This window comes from Cyprinodon tularosa, unplaced genomic scaffold (assembly GCF_016077235.1).
Source record: "Cyprinodon tularosa strain WSP-4 unplaced genomic scaffold, ASM1607723v1 ctg2, whole genome shotgun sequence".
Taxonomy (NCBI): domain Eukaryota; kingdom Metazoa; phylum Chordata; class Actinopteri; order Cyprinodontiformes; family Cyprinodontidae; genus Cyprinodon; species Cyprinodon tularosa.
Genome location: NW_024038733.1, coordinates 1,571,364 through 1,589,677, shown reverse-complemented (window position 1 = coordinate 1,589,677; position 18,314 = coordinate 1,571,364). Strand labels below are relative to the sequence as shown.

Sequence of the window (18,314 nt, the reverse complement as noted above, 5' to 3'; positions counted from 1 at the left end):
ATGACAGCTGTCTATTAAAATAATATTCTTGTGTCTTCTTGGAGGGTAACAGTATTAGCTGTTTCTAATATGGGCAATATTGCTCATGTCATAACATATTTTTTGTAAGTCTTTTTTTTCAAACTCATTCATTTAAATACACTATGACTACTTTAGCTACCATATTTCAGCATTTGACATTTTAGTTTAACTGAGACGCAGTAGTGGCCTCCTTAAACCTCTGGTTTCCTTGTGTCCTTTTTAGTGACATCATAGAATAAGTAAATAGTCCTTGATGTAAATGCAAAGTATAAATCCATATTCCAGATACGAATGAACAGATGAAGAACAAGATCTCATTTGAGATTTAATCATTTAATCTAATGATTGATTGACATTTTTTTCTGTTTATAGAACAAAGGTGGAGGTGTAAGAATAATCCAAATTGTGAGATATGGTGTTGGCATCATTATGCCGTGTGGCTGTTTTGCTTCATGAGGGACAGGAGAACCTCACAAAACAGAGAACATCATGAGTAAAGAATATTGTTTTGAAACACTGAAACTACATCTTGCTGTAAGCAGGAGGTTTAAGATGAGGAACGAAAGGCCTTAAGGACAGTGGGGTTTCTTTTAAACGACAGTTAAAAACACATTTCTTTAAATGTGGTTTAATCAGTTTTTCATTTTTATTGAATTTCTGGCTCTTGTATAGCAGTTTCTGGCTGTACAATTTAAAAACTGCTTCGTAAATTAAATTTAATTCCCTTTACTCACTAAATAGATTTATTTTTTATATATTTAGGCCACTTTAGATCCAATGTTCTAAAGTTTTATCTGATCTGTTAATGGATTAAAGCAGCTTTATTGAACTTTCCCTTCTCATTAAATTACAGTCTGTTTGTTTTCTTTAGATTGATGTTTACTTCCAATTGGCTGTGGATGATTAACGTATGCTTATTGGGCTGTATTATAATAAGAATCAAATTGCACTCCATATAGAATTTAAATAATCCAATAATTGATATAAATTGAAATTTATATTAGATTGGATTCCACGTAATTGGATAAACATTGCACCTGTATATCTTGTGAATTATAATAGAAGTACCATAAACAGGGAGAAGGATTCTTCTGCCTTTTGTTTTTATTTTCTATTTCTGCCCAGACATTAGAATAATACAAACCATAAAAACCTGACCAAATATGTCAGAGTTGAAGCTATGAAACAGCTTGGTTTACATCCTTTTAGTGAAATGGCAGATTCGGACATAAGTTTAACTCTTTGAGAGCTGAAACAAACACATTCCCTGTACATTTAAACAAAATACTTGAAATCAGCTGCTGACGTTCCTAAAAACCCAAAGAAACCCTGCTGTTAAGAAATTCTACGTATTTACTCAGCAGGATGCTTTACCAATTGATCATCGTTCAACTTGAACAAATTCAGATTTAGTCAGAAAGATGCTTTATTGTAAGGCTTGTTGACCATCCTGGAATCTTTCCAAATGTTTTGGTTCCAATATGCATGCTAAAGGGTTTGAAATAAAGGAGGGAGTTTGGAGCTGCAGGACTGGCTCAGGTCTGAGGTGTTCGGTTTCATTTGACAGTTCAGGTGTCATGATCCTTTGGTGTCAGCTTCTTTTTGTCTCCCTGTTTTCCTGTTGGTTGTGTACTTATTTTTTTTTTTTAGAACAAGATCTGTTTCTTCAATTATTTTCCTTATTTATTGTTGTTTTTCTGTTGGCTATTTTGCCAGGTCTTTGTGTTTCTCCTCCTTCTCTCAGCTGCCACTCTGATTAGTTCATTATTCATCTGGTTTGCGTGTCATTTCTCTACCTCTGCCTCAGTATTTATAATAAGTGAGTCTCTTTGTTCCTTTCTTGTTCTTCCCATTGGATGCTCCGTGACCGAATTCTACTCCATGTCGTCCATTTCTCTGCCCTGTTCTTTCTCTTAAGTATGTTTACTTCGATTTCATCATTAGAACCTTTGAATGCATCACGCTGCTTCTGAGCTCTTATTTGTCGTTTAATGACCTCTGCGTGAATTGAACTAACATTTAGCTTCAATTGAATTACTAATTTTGATCTTGTTTTGAAGAATTGACAGTTCTGTATTTTCTGGCCTTCCAGGCAATCAATTTTCTATTTTTCTTGTGTATTAGCTCAGATTTTATTTACACTCATTTTAATTTAAGGACAAGGTTTAAAGCTTTTTAATTTTTAATAACGCTAGTAGTTATGTTGGCCCTGAGCTACTGTATCCCTGACGTTTTGCTTAACTTGTCTGAGAAAAAGCTTCTCTTTCTCTGCTGTTTTACTGACCTTACAATGCATTATCTGTTATTTTACGTTCAGAGTTAAAAATGTGCACATAACCCAGAGCTTCTGAGTGTCTCTCCAGTCTGCCCAGCTGCTCGACACCTATATTTGGGAATCAAATCTGAGCCTTATTCTGTTTGAGGTACTTTAAAACTTTTAGACATTGATCTTTTAAAGCAGTTACTTGTTATTTTTGGATTTGCAAAACCCTTCAAACATATAATAAATGATTTGGCTAAATGAGATTAAACTGCCTGAAAAACTGACACATATCCTGCAGGTAAATAACTAAAATATATTTTTCCTAGTGTTGTTTTAAAAAAATCAAGCATTAATTTCTTGTTTAAGTTAAGATTGAAAAGAACAATTTTGCCCAAAACAAAACATGAACTATTTATTTGCCTGTTTTACTCATACATCTATAAGTGGAGTAGAATAAACAGGCTAGTAAGTATGTTAATATGTGTGCTGCCTATTTTCTGCGGTTTGTGTTATGATGCAGCGAGGATAAATTAAGCTGCGGGGGTTTTAAAAGGGTTGACCTCTGCTCAGTCGAGTGCAGTGACGACAGCAGCTCTGACCCAGGATTTGGAATGAGTGGAGTTTGGGTGAGACAGGCTGCGGGATGGAAACGTAGGGCAGAAAAAACAAAAACACAAAAAAGGATTTTTTTTCTATAGCAGATACCTGAAGAGACACAGATTTAAAAAAGCACAGAGAGCATGTAGGAACAAATGGTTTTTGAAAAGCAGGATGTTTTTAATTTTTTTCAGCTTTTTTTTGTCTTAGGCTTTGTTTATTACCTTGTGTCACTTTTTATTCACTCTAGATTATTGTTTTTTGTGCCTTAAGTAACCTTGTATTTATTTATGGATGGATGGGTTGTTCGATGGATGGATGAATAGATGGGTGGGTGGGTGGATGGATGGATTAATGAAGCGGTGGATGAATGGATGATGGATCAATGATGGATGACAGATGGATGGATGATTGTCAGATGGATATTTTAGAAAACCAAAGAAGGATAATAGTAAAATTAAAATACTTCCCATTCTCCATTTCCTTTTTCTATATTAATCTTTTCCAGGCTACATAGTCAGCCTGTATTGAATAAATATATATGAATAATATTCTTACCGGTATATATACTGAGATTTTACTGTTTTAGTTCCTGTAAATTAACCCAGACTCTTCAAGGACTACGGTAGATTAAATTCCTGAACAAACCATATTTATGGTTAATCTATTTCTCTACATCTACAAAAGCAAATCCTGGTATCATTCAGATATATTCAAATATTTAGGAAGCAGTGATCTTGTCAGTTTGACTCCTATCAACGCTCTAGGTTTATATACCTTGCAGAGTGGCTTAATGTAATTTCTGCTAATAATCCAACAACAGAAAACCAACTGGAAGGTTCAGTGAATTTTATGCTTTTCAGGAATGAGAGTAATCATTACACCAAACAGTGGGGGTTCTTAGTGGCACCTGCTTCATAAGAGATTAACAGACATTTTGGGGGCTGTGTCATATGGGATAGGGTTAAATCTACATAAAAATGATCTGGTCGACCCAAATCTAGTAACTGATTACAGCACAGGGGGAGCGAGAGAGTTAATATGGGCTGTGAACAGAGGCTGGTTATAATGCACAAGACGAAGGGTGCAAAGAGAGCCTGGTTGTAATGGGTAAGATAAGATGGCAGAGGTTGAGCCGTCTGTCACACCACTGGATGTGTATGATTAAGTGCTCACTCCTTGGATTAATATTCCATATTCTAAATGGGAGACTTTTTAAGCTTCATAAACAAATGCACTTATTTATAAGGGATTAACAGTAATCTCTCTATTTCTATCCTTTTTTTTATCCTCACTCACCTCTCTCCCTAACAGCTCACTCCTCTCCCTCTTTTAGTGTCTGAGACTATTGTGCATCATGCTCCTGTCACCAGACGTCAAACTTTATCATATTCCTCATATTTAGAGCAAAAGCTGCAGCCAGTCATTGAGGCCCGAGAGGTAAATCGCTAAACAGATCTTGCAGCCTGGCTTTACTTTGCTACCGCTTTTTAACCTCGCTCTCTGCCGCTAATCCTCTTTTTCAGGCAGCACTTGCGTGCATTTGGCATGTGGCACTCATGCTTCACTGATAGAGTCACATTTAATGCACATTATATTCTTTTCATTTTCAAGGTCAGTGATTGGTCGGAAATGCATCTGGAACAAAAGTACAGACTCACATCACAGAAATAAGAGGAACCTCGTTCCTCTCACTTACAGTATAAATAAAGCACAAATTAAAACAACATAAACTGAAAAAAGATGCACAGCTGGAGTGAGATGCTTGGATGGAAACAGTATGGGATGGGAGAAATTAAAATAAAAGTCCAGAATCAGGTCTTTAGTGCCTTTTCTGACTCTCAGAGCTCATCCTTGCCCCCGGTCACCATGTTTCTCCCTCTGCTCCTTTCTTTAGGAGCGTGGTTCCGAGCGTTACGACCAGGGCTGGCGCCTCCCTCCTTCTCCTCCTCTTCCTTTTTCAAAATGCTCTGTCCGTCAGCTGCCCACAAGGCCTCTGCTTCCTCTCGCTCCTGCAGCAGAGATGCAAAATACATCAAAATGCTGATTTCCTGCTGGAAACTAATTTGGAAAGCAAATTTGGAAGGAGTTATCAAAATCAGTGTTCCTTCCTTGTTTTTCAGCGACGGAGTTTTGTTGATGTCAGCGAAGTTGACATGACTGAACTTTTGTTACGTACTGTCATCATACAACAAAGGACTTTCTGTGTATGCTCTTGGGATTCTGATGGATCAATACCAAGCACCACCTTATAGTGGAGGGAAATGGTATACATTTGGAAGATTTTCCAAACATTTGGCAAATAAATGTTGATAAAGTGGCCCCCCTTCCCTCTGACTCCCCCACTGTGTAAATTAACTGATTATGAATCCAAAACAAACAGTGAAACCAAACGTTATGCGCTCCAAGTAACTTTGTAGGAGCTACAAGAATGGCACACGTCTTACACTATTAAGAGAAAGTCACAGGAAGTCCCCTCTGTAGTTTAGCAAAAGCCAGAGAGGCTCTGTAAATGTTCCAAACAGTCAGATGTTTAGAACATTTACAGAGCTGCTTTACATGATCCTATATTTATACATCACTCAGTTTCGCCATAATTAATCAAATATACTTGCATGCAATGAAATCACAGCAGAAGTGTCATCTGATTAAAAAAACTAATAATGTCCAAAAATAATCAGTGGTGCGAGAACAACAAACAATAAATATATAACATTAACTACATAAGTAAAAATAAGTGGAATTGTAAAAAAAACACAACATAATTAAATAAAATTTACAATATGCTATAATAATGTAAATGAAGAGTTACCTGAAGCAAGGTAAAATGGTTTTAATTTTCGAGATTAATAAATAGTCATTCAAACTTGGTAAATATTTGTAAGTCTATGCAAAAGCTCTACTGGGAAAAATAAACTACTTTTACGCACTAGTTTGACCATATTTATTATTACCTTGTTTTTCAATTCATGAAATGAATTCTGAAAACAATCTATGACATCACTGTAAGAAATCTGATGTCCAATCAAATGTGATCAGTGCCAGTCCTCTCTGTCTTTCTTCTATTGTGGAAGATCTCAGGTGGTTCTCTAATAATTTGAGCTCAAAAAACAGATCTCATTTTAAGAAACGTAAATAAGCAGTTAAAATTGAGTCATCTGTGCTTTAGGGATTTCTGGAAGGTTTCCCTATTTTTGTAGGCACAAGATGTCATTTCCAGCCTGTTCTAAAAAAAAAAAGAAAAAAAAAACCTGTCTGGGAGAAGTTTACTTTGTTTCATTCTGCGCATTAAGCTGGCCTCAAAGACCAGTTATTTTTCTGCATGTACCAATAATAGATATAAAATATATAAAAATATACATTTATATATATTGGATGGATTAATATAAATATATTAATGCAAAAGAATACACAATGATCAAATAAATATTATACATGTAGTTGCTTATTTTGATTATGCCTTAAGCCATGTAGGGGAAAGGCAAGAATGCAGAAAAATCTGCTAAAGTTAGAAAGACCAAAACTCAAGTTGATGAAGGTAAATGTATAATAATCTAAAGTAAATTGACAAGAGTTTTAGAATGTCCTAAAGTCCAAACCGAAAGCTAAACGAGGATGTAATCCAGTGCAATGAGCTTGAGCTATTTTGGAAGATTAGACAGAAACTTATATCTTTAGATGTGAATATTGATAGAAAGATAAGTTAGAAAACTTTGAAGTAAAAGGTGTTTTCATAAAGTGCTGACTTGTTGGGGTGAATACAAAGGTGGGCCCCTTTTTAAACCTTTGTTAGTAAAAATAAATAGGAAATTAATTTATCATTTTCTTTCACAATAAAGCCATATTTCTTGTTAGCCAATTGATCATGTAAAAACCCAATAAAATATATCAAAAGTGTGGTAATAGGTTAAAATGTGAAAATGGTTTATGGTGTTTTAGTAGTTTTAGGGCAGAATCATCGTGTTTTATTCCTTATAGCCTAATGCCTTAATGTTCTGATTCTGTAAAATGACTAAATGTGGTCTAAAAAAATTCAGTCCTAAATGGTTAATCTTTCTCGAAGCGTCCATATGATGAGACTGCGTCGACTGGGCCGAGGAGCAGGCTCAGTAAATGGCCATCAACATGCAAAACGAGGAACAGATTTGCATTGTGTCCGAGCTGCTCCTATTATCACCACATCAGAGTCACGACATCAGCAAACAAGGCCACAGTTCTGACCCAAGCGGCGTAGAGTTCAAGTCTGATGTTGTATCTGTGCCTACCATGTCCCTGTAGAGCTTCTCCTTTGTGAACCACAGTGCCAAAGCGCAGCGCCGACCCCTCGTCACGGCGGTAACGCCGTGGGGGTTCACCGGTCCGGAGGAAAAGCCCACCAGTCGACCACAGCTGGGCTTAACTCTGGCCTGGAGACAAGTACAAGAAGTCCAACCTCTAACTCTGAAAATAAATATCAATAAACTGTATGTTTTACAGTCAGAAGAAAGGTGACTCACTGTTACGGTTTTGGCATCTTTTTCAGTGAAGAACAGCTCTCCTCCATCAAAATCATCATTCAGGTAGAGAACGGCACTGTTGGATAAAGATATTCCTCATTTTTAGTCTTAAAAAGAGAAAATTTATTACATTATATGAGACACAAGCTACTGATTTAAGACAGTTAGGTAATGCAGTGTTATGTAGTAAACCAAATCTCATTTAAATTCTGATTTGTTTAAAGCAGGGGTGTGCAATGCTCGGTCTGGTGTGACGATCTCGGCACTGGTGCTGGCTTAATCTCCAACTCCTCACACCTGCTCACTCCACCCTGCCTGCAATTATCTCTAATTGGTCCCACTTCTATATATAGCTCATTTGGATCTGTTCCCAGTGCCAGATCGTCTCAAACCATCTTTTGAGTACCTTCCAGCTCTTCTACTGTTTGTCTGCCTACCTGTTACCTGACCTGTTTTTGCCCTTTTTCTCTCCGAGCCTGCCAAACCCCTTATCTGATTCTGACTGCCTGCTCTGAACCCAAACCAGTAAACGGACCCTCGAACGGACCTGGACCTCTCTTTTGGATTGCCCCTCTGTACCTTCGCTTGGACCCCGTCTCTGAATCCACAAACGAACTGCCTCTGGAGCTCATCGGCCTAAGCCCTCAGCTGACCATCCGCCGCTCAACGGCCACCGTTTCCACAAGCCCCTTCATCGATCGGACTCCTGCCCCGGACTCTAAGCGGTGCTAATCGCCCACCCTGCCACCCAGTAACAGGTTAGTGATCCAGCCTCAGTTCCTCTCTAGCTCTCTGATTGCTGATCACTAACCTGTTGTCTCCGCCACAGGGGGTTTCCTGACCGAGAGCCGCCTGTACGCTCCCCTCGCCTTCCATTATAAATAAAGACTGTTGCATTCTGCTTACCGTTCTGAGTTGTTTCCTGGGTCCAAAATCCTGTACGTTATATCTGGAGGCCATTTATGGCAATTGGAATAATTCTGTGACAGCTGTTGAAGTTTGGCCCTGCATGAAACTGAACTAAATAGATGGTCATAGACGTGGAAATTGTTGGGTTACAAACCAAAGCATTTTTCTTTTATCAGCCATGTTTTTTTTTTTTTTTTTTTTTTATTAGTCCAATCTAAATTCAGCAGGGAATTTTGGCTGAAATAGCCTGAATATATTTTAAAGCCCACATAACAGAGAACATTTGTCCCCAGAAGCTTAGAAACTGTACTGTAATAAATATGAATGACAAAGAGGGATTATCAAAATGTACCTGAGGTCTCTGTGTATGAAAGCTGGTGGTTCTCTCCAACACTGTTTGGTTTCAGGCTCAAGAAGACAGTTATCAACATGTACAGGGTGAGACAGATCCATCCTACCTTTTTGGTCCCCTGAAAAGAAAAGGTGACCATGAAGTCAGTAAAAAAAAAAAGTACAACAAAGATGTATTGAAATAAGCTAAGGTATTGGCTCAAGAACTAAAATCAGGGAATTTTTTATGTTTTTGGTAACCCATTGACTTGTACAAACAAAATTCCCCACATACAGGATCACTGTATAGGCTGAATATAGGCTCTACCATAACATTTGTCTCATTGCAAACAATGTTTACGGGCTTTTGTGCCACAAAATGTAAAGTAGAAAAATAGATTCAGTGTTATAAGCATTTTTATTAACAAATAAAAACCTGAAAGGTGCAGCTTGCACCTCTATTCAGCCCTCCTGAGTTAATACATTTGTAAAATTACCTTTCTCTACAATTAGAAAACTGACAACATTACTGTATGCCTCAAACTTCTTGACATATTAGATCAGTTGTTTCCCAATTTCCTTTTTTTTTTTTTTTTTTGCAAAACAACTAAATAGTAGTGTAATTGATAGAGATGGGCATTTTACGTTGCCCATTTTATGTTACTGCTGCTTCAATGTGATTTAATTAGGATTTTAAAACAAAAATTTTTTTTGCAGCCCTGGTTGTCAGGATTGCACCCTATGTGGACTTCTGTTTAAGTTTCATTTTGACTTTTCCACTTTATGTTATTCTGTGTTTTCTTGTTCATTGGTTTATTTTCCATTTTGTATATTTAAGCAGTGTTTTATTTTTTGACTTCTTCTCTGTTGCCCCCTTGTACCAGTCTCCTTTCCCTTAGGTCCTTCTGGTTACTTCTGTCTACGCCTGCTCCCTATCATATAGTTAGTCCTCCCATTGTTTCTGTCTCTCATGTATACTACACCTCCTGTTCAGTCACTCTTTGCTGGTTTCTTGTTGTTACTTAGCTTCCCATGTTTTTTTTCCCCCCTGACGTCTCCTGGTTTTTGGTTTCCTGTATTTTGGTTCTCTGATTTTGTTTCTGTTGTCTTTTATCTTTAAATCAGCAAAACTCATCTCTGCTTCCTCATCTCTGCATTTGGGTCCTCAACCAAACCTGACACTGGTGCCATGTTTATGCTTGTTGTTCTATGCAGTTTCTAAAAGGTTGCCACAAGTTCCCTGAACAAACCTTTTCTTGTCTGGCCTGGCTCACTTTGTTTTCCTCTTCCCATTTTTAATAAATAACAAACTGAAGGGGTGTGCATACTTTTGTAAGGCCCTCTATGTAGATCTATGCTGATTTTGCAGCTCTTTGGAAATAAATCTCTAAAACCTGATAATGCATCAGCTTTTTAAACATTTTACAGACTATTACTTAACCTGTCTTTGAGGAAAGGACCATAAGCTTTGGGGTATTATAATATATCATTGGATGATAATAATAATTCTTTATTGATCTCACATTTGAGAAATTTACCTCTGCATTTAACCCATCTCCTTGGGATATAATATTCACTGTTATTAATTCAACAAGTATAAAAAAGAATAGAATGAAATCTACTAAGTACTACCTGGAGTTGCACTGCGACACACCAGATGTGAGAAGGAGATGAAAAGCCCAGAGGGGCTCCTAAAGTAGGAGTGCAGCAGTGTTTTCACTCTCTCTCCCAGCTCATGTAACAACCTGGTATCTGACTGGTTCACCAGTCCATCCTGAGACAGCTGCAACACAATCAGTGGAAGGTTTAAGAAATTTCATCTAGACAAAAGATGTCCTTTTCCTTTAGACATTATTTACTTTTCACCAACCTTTACAGCCCTGAGCACAGTAAGACCCTCCAGCGTCTCATGAGGTGTGTGTGGAGACCTGCGTCCTCTGTAACCATCTCCACTAGATGAAGCAATCTACAAAAACCAACATAAAATGAAGACGTGTTCCTGTGTTCAAGGGAGATTGCAGGTTTTAACCTGAGAACCTACAGCTGCTAAATTGAATATTCTGCTACATTCTTTCTCAGTCATGACTCCATCAAGGACAACTCTGTTGGTCCCGTTCAAAGCTTCATCATCCATGGTTATGGACACACCATCCTGGGGCACCGGGCCTCCTGTACACATGAAGAGGAAGGAAAAGATGAGACAAAAAAACTGGAAAAATCCTGAAATTCGGGCGTACTTGCCTTACCTGCATAAAACCCGCTGTCATCCACTTCTTCCAACTGATCCCCTACTTTTATTTTCTCATTTATTTTCTGTTTTTCGGCTCTGCCAGGACGCAAATATACCGAGGTCACTTCATATAGCTATTTATAGAATGAATCTAACCTCACTTTGCCTCACCTCCAGTTATCTCTTACAGATTCTGGTACAACATCCTCCGGAGTCCAGAGATCCTACAAACAGGATGATAGATAAACTAAGACCACATACTTTTGCAGTGTTTATGTTTTTGTATTTGACATCAGTGCTTACCGGGTCAGTGAAGGTAAAGTTTAAGTTCTCCACACCAAAATACAACAGCTTCTTGTCTTCCAAGGACTCATTGATGTATTTGGCAATTCCCTAAATGAAAACACAAACTTTTGGTCAAACTTGACTGTTTGGATTAATGTGAATCTACTTAGAATATGGTTGCAATTACTAAATCCTGATCAGTTTTCCTTCAATTCTATCAATAAGAAATTCTCAACTTAATCTAGGTATAGACTTCAAATAGACCATTTTTATATGGAAATATGCTGTGATTTAAACCAGTAAATCGCAGCTCTGATTGCATGCTTTGAGTTGTTATATGGCGAGATTGTGAACTTCAGCGTCTTTTGCGGCTTTTAACAGACTGACCTCCCGGATTGCCATCTTCCCATCATATCTGATTTTCTCTGCTGAAGAAAAACAACCCCACAGCATGGTGCTGCCACCATGCTGTTTCACTCTGGGGAAGGTGTGTTCAGAAAGGTTGCTCATTTATACAAAACATTTTGTAGGTTTTCCTGAAAGTTTTTCAGTCTAGTTCAGCAAAAGCTACTTCTTCCTCACATTTGTTGTGTTTCCAAGGTGGCTGTGATAAACTGCCTTCATGTTCTACCATGTTTATGAAGTTATAATTAACACTGTTGTCCTGGTGACATATTCTCCTAACTATAGTAGCTCATAGTATAAAGGGATGATATATATTTATGCCATTTGTAGAATATAAATATTGAAAGTCATGCATAATTTCACCCAACAATAGTGCTTTGTGCTGGTGGCTGGATCATCCAGAGCTTTACCTGAGCAGGCTGAACACCATGTGACTCCACATCCCCCCCTAGTGTCTCATAGTAGAGCTGCAGGTTATCTAAGGAGTCCTTGTCAGTGGGGTAAAACAGCAGAAAAGAGTGAAGTGTCTGCAGAGCTCCCCTCACATCACCAGCTGTTGGAAAACAAGAATCACGCATAAGATGGAAAATAATGTAAAATAAAACTGTTTTAATCTCACTGAGCCAGAACCTCACATTTAAACTGTGCAATGTGAAGATGCTCAAGCTGTGTCGGCAAGAAGTCCTCCTGAGCGGAGAGCCGTCCAGGCCGTGTCGCAACCCGAGTCACACAGGACTGCCGGCATGAGAGCAGGGACAGAGACAGAGCTGGACAGAGCACACAAAATACAGGTGCTGGTCATAAAATTAGAATATTATGAAAAAGTAGATTGATTTCAGTAATTCCATTTAAAAAGTGAAACTTGTATATTATATTCATACATTACATACAAACTCATATATTTCAGATGTTTATTTTGTTTAATTTTGATGATTACAAATGACAACAAATGAAAATCTCAAATTCATCATATCAGAAAATTAGAATATTGTGAAAAGGTTCAAAATTGATGGCCCCTGGTGCCACACTCTAATCAGCTAATTAACTCAAACCACCTGCAAAAGCCTTTAAATGGTCTTTCAGTCTAGTTCTATAGGCTACACAATCATGGGGAAGACTGCTGACTTGACAGTTGTCCAAAAGACGACCATCGACACCTTGCACAAGGAGGGCAAGACACAAAAGGTCATCGCTAAAGAGGCTGGCTGTTCACAGAGCTCAGTGTCCAAGCACATTAATAGAGAGGCGAAGGGAAGGAAAAGATGTGGTCGAAAAAAGTGTACAAGCAAGAGAGATAACCGCACCCTGGAGAGTATTGTGAAACAAAACCCATTCAAAAATGTGGAGGAGATTCACAAAGAGTGGACTGCAGCTGGAGTGAGTGCTTCAAGAACCACCACACACAGACGTATGAAAGACATGGGTTTCTGCTGTCGCATTCCTTGTGTCAAGCCACTCTTGAACCACAGACAGCGTCAGAAGCGTCTTGCCTGGGCTAAAGAGAAACAGGACTGGACTGCTGGTGAGTGGTCCAAAGTCATGTTCTCTGATGAAAGTAAATTTTGCATTTCCTTTGGAAATCAAGGTCCCAGAGTCTGGAGGAAAAGAAGAGAGGCACTTCATCCACGTTGCTTGAAGTCCAGTGTAAAGTTTCCACAGTCAGTGATGGTTTGGGGTGCCATGTCATCTGCTGGTGTTGGTCCATTGTGTTTTCTGAGGTCCAGGGTCAACGCAGCCACATACCAGGAAGTTTTAGAGCACTTCATGCTTCCTGCAGCTGACCAACTTTTTGGAGATGCAGATTTCATTTTCCAACAGGACTTGGCACCTGCACACAGTGCCAAAGCTACCAGTACCTGGTTGAAGGACCATGGTATCCCTGTTCTCAATTGGCCAGCAAACTCTCCTGACCTTAACCCCATAGAAAATCTATGGGGTATTGTGAAGAAGAAGATGCAATACACCAGACCCAACAATTCAGAAGAGCTAAAAGCCACTATTAGAGCAACCTGGGCTATCATAACACCTGAGCAGTGCCACAGACTGATCGACTCCATGCCACGCCGCATTGCTGCAGTAATACAGGCCAAAGGAGGCCCAACTAAATACTGAGTGCTGTACATGCTCATACTTTTCATGTTCATACTTTTCAGTTGGCCAACATTTCTATAAATCCTTTGTTTTTATTGGTCTTCAGTAATATTCTAATTTTCTGATATGATGAATTTGAGATTTTCATTTGTTGTCATTTGTAATCATCAAAATTAAACAAAATAAACATCTGAAATATATGAGTTTGTATGTAATGTATGAATATAATATACAAGTTTCACTTTTTAAATGGAATTACTGAAATCAATCTACTTTTTCATGATATTCTAATTTTATGACCAGCACCTGTACATGTTATAAAGGCTCAAATATAAAACTGAAGACACAAGCAAGCACACATGTCGCTGAAATGCTAGCAATTTCCACTTAATTACAAATCATTAAAATCCAAAAATAAGGAACTAAAAAGAAGAAATAAAGCATCCTTCCATCCATTTTCCATCACGCTTTATCCCAGCTGGGGTCATGAGGGGTGCTGGTATCTATCTCCAGCTGTCTACGAGCGAGACGCAGGGTACACCCTGGACAGGTTGCCAGTCCATCGTAGGGGCAATAAAGCATAATAAAATATTCTGATGAAGTGTTTGAAAAACCTATTTAGGCAGCTTTAAATTGTTATCCATCCCCTAGGGGAGCAGTAGGCTGCCATTTTGTCGCGCCTGGGGAGCAATCAGGGGTTAAGGGTTTGCTCAGGAACCAAGAGTGGAGGCTGTGGGGATCAACCAGGTACTTGCAACCTTCTCAGTGCACAAGCGCACAGCTCTAACCACTAGGCCAACACTCCCCCCAAATAAATTGTTCTGTGTAGAAGAATATCCTCAAAGCAGACTAAATGCAAATTTGTAAATAACAATTTAGACATTTTTACCTCCAATTTATTATTGCAACTTTCCAGGATTACTGTATGCACTTTTAGAGGGGACTGACCATTTTATTTTAGTTCACCTGCATATGTCAATATTTGAACAATATTCTTAAGCTTCTCTAAAAGCATTGGCAAAAACACACATAACCATTCAGCAGCCACAGAGGAAAGATTTCCTTTGACTTTTTTCCCTAAAATAAATCTCTTGCCCTGCTCGGTCGTTTTTCTTACCTGCAGCCTTTTCGAAGACTCCATCAGAGCTGTCCAATCCCCTGTCCTCAGGCAGCAGCTGTGGGCTAACCACACACTGCACCCTGCAATCGTCCATGCGCTGCAGAGTTTCGTTCACGCAGGCTTTCCATTTCTCTGCCGCCTGCAGCCAGTCAGAGGAGGCCTCATGCTGAACAGCTGCATCATACAGGATCTGAGAGAGAACAATACACCTGGGTTCAGTCTGGAGATGCTGCTACATCAGCTTTTAGTTTAAAACAGCTATGAAGTGTTACAGTTTATGTTCATACTCTGGTGTAAAACCATGCATAAAAAAGGTCTTTAAGGAAGGAATAAAGCTACATGCTTTGATCCTCAACTATTTACAGCTTGCTATGTCACAACAATAAACTTCTATATTTCCTCTTATTTTAGAGAAAAAGAAGAGTTATTTGTATTCAGCTTCCTTTACTGTGATATCATTAAATAAAATCTGAGTTTATGAGAAGATCCATGGAGGTGGATACAGAAGAAACCCCGCCCACAACTAAATCCAATTGAGATTTTGATTTAAAAATGGACATTTGCAAAACATCCCATAAAAGTGCTGGGACTGAATCTGTACAAAAAGACAGTTTTCTAAAGTGTTGACTAATAGTGCTGAACATGAATGCGTTTATATTATAACAATATAAATGCCTTTTATATTTTTAATAGTTGTAAGACAAAACAAGACAGGAAGAACATATCCTTTTTTTATGATTCACGGTAAGTACTCACTACTTTGTCTATTAAAATAAAGATATGGATGTGACAAAATAAATAAATGTTCCTGGGATCAAAATACTTTAGCAGGACATCTTCTTGTTGTCATCATTCAGACTTGCAGCTGGCCTTTAAAAGTTACAGCACACACTGCAAAAATGATCTAGAAATAAGTAAACATTTCTTAAATTAAGTGTATTTCCCCTCAATTTGAGCAGGTAAATAAGATTATTTGCCAAGTAGTTTTGGTATTAAAATAAAATATTTAGATAATATGCACTTGAAATAAGACAATGTAATAGTTTTTTTCTTATTTTAAATGTAAATTGTACTGTTCTACTGGCTAAGTGTCTCACTTAAAAAATGCACTTATGATGAAATGACTTATTTAGATTTCATGTTTTTGCAGTGCACAAACACAGCACTTATATCTTTTACCCAATGTTTCTCCATCTCTCTATCCTGGAAATCATCCTCTGTCACTCCCTCCATCCGTCTGTACTTCTCTATGTTGTTCCTCATCTCCAGGTGACTCGGGTTGGCCACAAAGTAGGTATGAGCTGCAGATGCCGCCTTTTTCAACTTGTCCAACTGGTGTGGAGGAAAAAGAATAATCAGGAAAACACTGGAGTATTTGCAGAAATCGCAGCTAAGCTGTAGATTCTGTAGGAGTCAATAGACTGACAATCTAATTAAGGCCCCAGACATTAGATGGTGCATAGGGAGCAGCTTACCTTGTAGTAAGTGACTTGCAGAAAGTTGTAAGGGTTGCGAGTGTTGAATTCATATTCTATGTCATCTGAAACAGGCAGCTGCCCCATAGGTGTAACGGAGCGTCCGATACAGAACCTCAGACACTCGGCTCTCTGCTGAATCCAGTCCAGGGCCCAGAGGTCCCACATGTTTCCCTCCTCAGAGTCTAATGCAGTACATAAACACATACCTCAGACTCTTTCCATTATACCTCCTAAATATACCTCCCTGTAAATGAAGCTGATCAAATGTTTCCAAAACCATAACTCTATCCGTTTTTATTGCTCCAAAGAAACACCACATAATGGTCTCAATCTTGTTTATTATGCAGTTTAGCATTCAATTGGCTTATTTGCAAATCTTCCATACTATCCAGTCTCATTTTTAACCTTGATTTAACAACAATAAACTTACAGTGACATAAAGAAAGCCTTTTTCTATGGAATCCAGGCCAGAAGGCAACAACAAAAATATAAAATCACCATGAGAAACAGGTAGATGTTATTGAATGGTACATTATTAAGAAACACTGAGTAATAATATTAATATGCATTTGCCTCAACTAGATTTAAATTGTGCACTTTTTAAAAAAATTATTGGGATGCAAAGCAGGGATTAATAAATAAATCTTTAACCAATCATTGAGGTAACATTTTATTTGCACTATTAGACATGCACAGAAAGACCATAATCCCAGCTTATCCGAAGCATACAACTGTTCATTTAAAAAATAAAAATAAAAAATACAGATAAATAGTTTAATTTGGTAATGTTCTAATCCAGTAAACCTATTTAATATAGTTAGAACAAGTCAAAACTCCCAGAAGGAGAGCTGTTTTCTTATTGTGCAAACTAGAGCATAAAGGATGGCCTAATTTCACTTACAGCAGAGAACTTTAAAAGGTTTTCATAGAATTAGTTTCATGATACTTATGATTGAAAGCCATGGTTAAAACCTTTTGTTTTGTAACAAAAATCTATTTCTAGTTTCTCTTTGTTCCAGTATTTTGTTTTTGAAACTTAAAAGAGGGTGAAACAACTACAAATAAATAAATAAAAATAAGTATGTCCAACAGAAATGACAGCATCATTAAGGAGAGCACTATCGAACAAACAGCTAAGCTCAGCCAAAACTGTGGATGAGCTGCAGGGAACCAAGGCTGAGGTGGGGAAATCTGGACAAATTACAACTTTTAGTGATGGATTCTACAAAACTGGCCTTTTGAAATGTGTTGCTGGAAAAATAAACACCAAAGTGTCATCGTGTGACTAAATCAAAAAATGCAACAGATATTCTCCGTCTAGTCTGTCTTGATTGCATAAAGACACCAGGCAGAATATATAATATCTCTAAACTTACCCAATTTCTTTAGAGCATCGTTACCAGACACCAAGCAATCATCATAACACTGTTTGCGATATTCCAGCAGTGCCTCCTTGGTCTGGATGGATTTCTCCAGCAGCTCTGCAGCCTTCACCCACTCCCCCCCGTAATAAGCGCGCACCCCGCTGTAATACAGAAAGTCATATGGCTGTAAAAGTGACAAAACTTTAGATCCGCTACCTGCGGACGCTCCAACCGTGAGTGTAAATAATGTTTCTAAAACAAAACACAACGCCACGTATACAGTGCAGCGTTCAGGGCGCAGCGCCATGGTCCTGTGAGCAGGTCCTACAGCAGGAGAAAGAAGTTGGAGAGGAAGAGGAGGAGTGGCTGCGGACGGATAGTCAAACAGGGGGGAAAAAATCACCAGTGTGAAGAATGCAAGCCCCATAAATATTTGCTATGAGTTCTTAACCGATTTCGTTTACATCAGCGATGATACAAATTTTTTGTAGTAAACAAATCAGCGTAATTGCGCTACTTTGTTTTGGCATTATAAAAGGAACAACACGTTTAAGCAGTTTGAAACTGTCATATGTGTGGTTCACCACGAGATGGCGCGCTTTTAATTTAGCTTTACGTCTACAACCGTAAAAAGGAAAATACACGCGCACGACAAGCCTCACAGAGTTGAAGATACACATTTTGTGTGTTTAAGCTTTTTAACTGTAACTGACATTTGATTATAC

At 38.2% G+C, this 18,314-nt stretch overlaps 1 protein-coding gene across 1 annotated transcript; it reads right to left on the bottom strand.

Annotated features, from left to right (window-relative positions):
• Window positions 1–3,037: 3,037 nt before the first annotated feature.
• On the bottom strand, window positions 3,038–17,938 carry p3h3 (prolyl 3-hydroxylase 3). The gene is made up of 16 exons (XM_038284499.1): window positions 17,602–17,938; window positions 16,223–16,407; window positions 15,927–16,079; window positions 14,745–14,937; window positions 12,172–12,303; window positions 11,947–12,089; window positions 11,150–11,239; window positions 11,018–11,070; window positions 10,863–10,942; window positions 10,658–10,785; window positions 10,487–10,582; window positions 10,249–10,399; window positions 8,639–8,756; window positions 7,378–7,453; window positions 7,147–7,287; window positions 3,038–4,893 (listed from the first exon to the last, which is right to left on the bottom strand). Exons 1-16 carry the CDS (start codon window positions 17,894–17,896, stop codon window positions 4,723–4,725), a joined length of 2,205 nt encoding a protein of 734 aa, XP_038140427.1. The 5' UTR covers window positions 17,897–17,938; the 3' UTR covers window positions 3,038–4,722.
• Window positions 17,939–18,314: the final 376 nt, after the last annotated feature.

Coding starts and splice junctions, on each gene's coding strand:
- p3h3 (XM_038284499.1), bottom strand. CDS start 17,896: ATGGCGCTGCGCCCTGAACGCTGCACTGTATACGTGGCGTTGTGTTTT. Junction 11,240..11,946: donor ATGGTGTTCAGCCTGCTCAG/GTAAAGCTCTGG, acceptor GTTTTCATTTAG/GGAATTGCCAAATACATCAA. Junction 4,894..7,146: donor AGAAGCTCTACAGGGACATG/GTAGGCACAGAT, acceptor TCTCTGCTGCAG/GAGCGAGAGGAAGCAGAGGC.